Here is a 1296-nt window from a genome sequence, read left to right as displayed (position 1 = left end):
AAATGCTATAGATTAATTTCTTTACGCTATCTTCTTGGACCTGTAATCATTTGATTAGGGAAACTCAATTGAAGTTAGTGACACTAGTAAATTAGTAACATTTAATAACAAATGATTTATGAAGAGAGGATTAGTACTTTATGAAACATATGAGACATGAGGCGGTTACGGCAGTTATGAGGGGGGTTTGGCTAATAATTACGGCGTTAGAATTAGAGGGTAGTGAACGGCTAACGGAGCGGATCCGAGGATCTCACACTACCATAATCCAACGGTTAAGATGGTAAGATGAAAAAAGTAACAAACACAATCCGTTAAGTAGCGGTGTGTATTAACTAACGGCAACGTCAACGTTACTTTATATAAACGAAGACGGTTTCCTTGGAGCTTGTGCACACTAATCTGGTCACTCCTTTCTTCTTCGTCTTCTTCATTCTCACCTTTTTCTCTCTCCTCTCTCCCGCTTGTTTTCCGAGAAAAAAAGTGCGAGAAAATTTCGTAAGATTCTAGAAGAAGAAGAAGAAGAAGAAGAAGAAGCTTCAATGGCGTCGTCTTCTCAGAAAGTGATCAGTGTGTGCTTCGCCGTGTTCGTCGTCTTGGCTCTAACGGTGACGATTCTCCGGTACAATTCTAGGTCTTTCTCTCTTCTCGAATCTTCATCTTTTTTTTTTTTCTCTCTCTCTGTTTATTTTTCTTCTGTTTCGCTGTTTTTTAAGCTACATTTTTAATTTCTGTGAAGGATTTTGAGCTTTTTCATCTCTGTTTGTTAAATCTCGCTATAACGATACTTTTTTTTTTTTTCGCTTTTTTTCATAGATTCGCGTTCTGTTTATGGATTTTGATATTTTTTTGTGAGAGATTTCAGTTTAAGCTCCAGATTTGGTAATAATGCTCTTTTTTTTCTCGGTTTTTGATTTTTTTTTTTGTAGGAAGCTGAAAACAGAGGAGTTACAGAGCTTAAGCAGCTCAACAATGGCGGCGATAAGGTAAATAAAAGGAACAAAACTTTAGTACAGATGCAAACATATCACGCGCTTTCAACCGCTAGGGTTACCTCTTTATATTTTAATTTTGTTATGAAATAAAAGTAGAAATATAACTAATGATTTTTAACAAAAAAACAAGAAATATAACTAATGATCCTAGCCGTTGATCTGTACGATTGTTTTTGCTGAGAGTTTTGGATTAGATTTTCGTAATAATGCTCTGTTTTCTCGGTTTTTTGATTTTGGTAGAAAGCTGAAAACAGAGGAGGTTCAGAGCTCAAACAGCTCAACAATGGCGGCGACAAGGTAA

At 36.0% G+C, this 1296-nt stretch overlaps 1 protein-coding gene across 2 annotated transcripts in view; it reads left to right on the top strand.

The window, feature by feature from the left end:
• Nucleotides 408–1296, top strand: part of LOC104732336 (probable pectate lyase 15) — a 4317-nt gene continuing 3428 nt past the window's right edge. Inside the window, exons 1-3 of one of the 2 annotated variants that reach the window (XM_010451866.2) lie at nt 408–622; nt 930–986; nt 1236–1292. In XM_010451866.2, the coding sequence (XP_010450168.1) occupies nt 543–622; nt 930–986; nt 1236–1292 (194 nt within the window). In that variant the 5' untranslated portion in view covers nt 408–542. Of the gene's footprint in view, nt 635–929; nt 987–1235; nt 1293–1296 lie in introns of both variants that reach the window. The other variant, XM_010451865.2, reaches the window with a different exon arrangement.

The sequence above is a fragment of the Camelina sativa genome, chromosome 12 (assembly GCF_000633955.1).
Source record: "Camelina sativa cultivar DH55 chromosome 12, Cs, whole genome shotgun sequence".
NCBI classification, from domain to species: domain Eukaryota; kingdom Viridiplantae; phylum Streptophyta; class Magnoliopsida; order Brassicales; family Brassicaceae; genus Camelina; species Camelina sativa.
The sequence above is the reverse complement of the archived record's forward strand: the minus strand, read 5'-3'. Positions and strand labels throughout refer to the sequence as shown.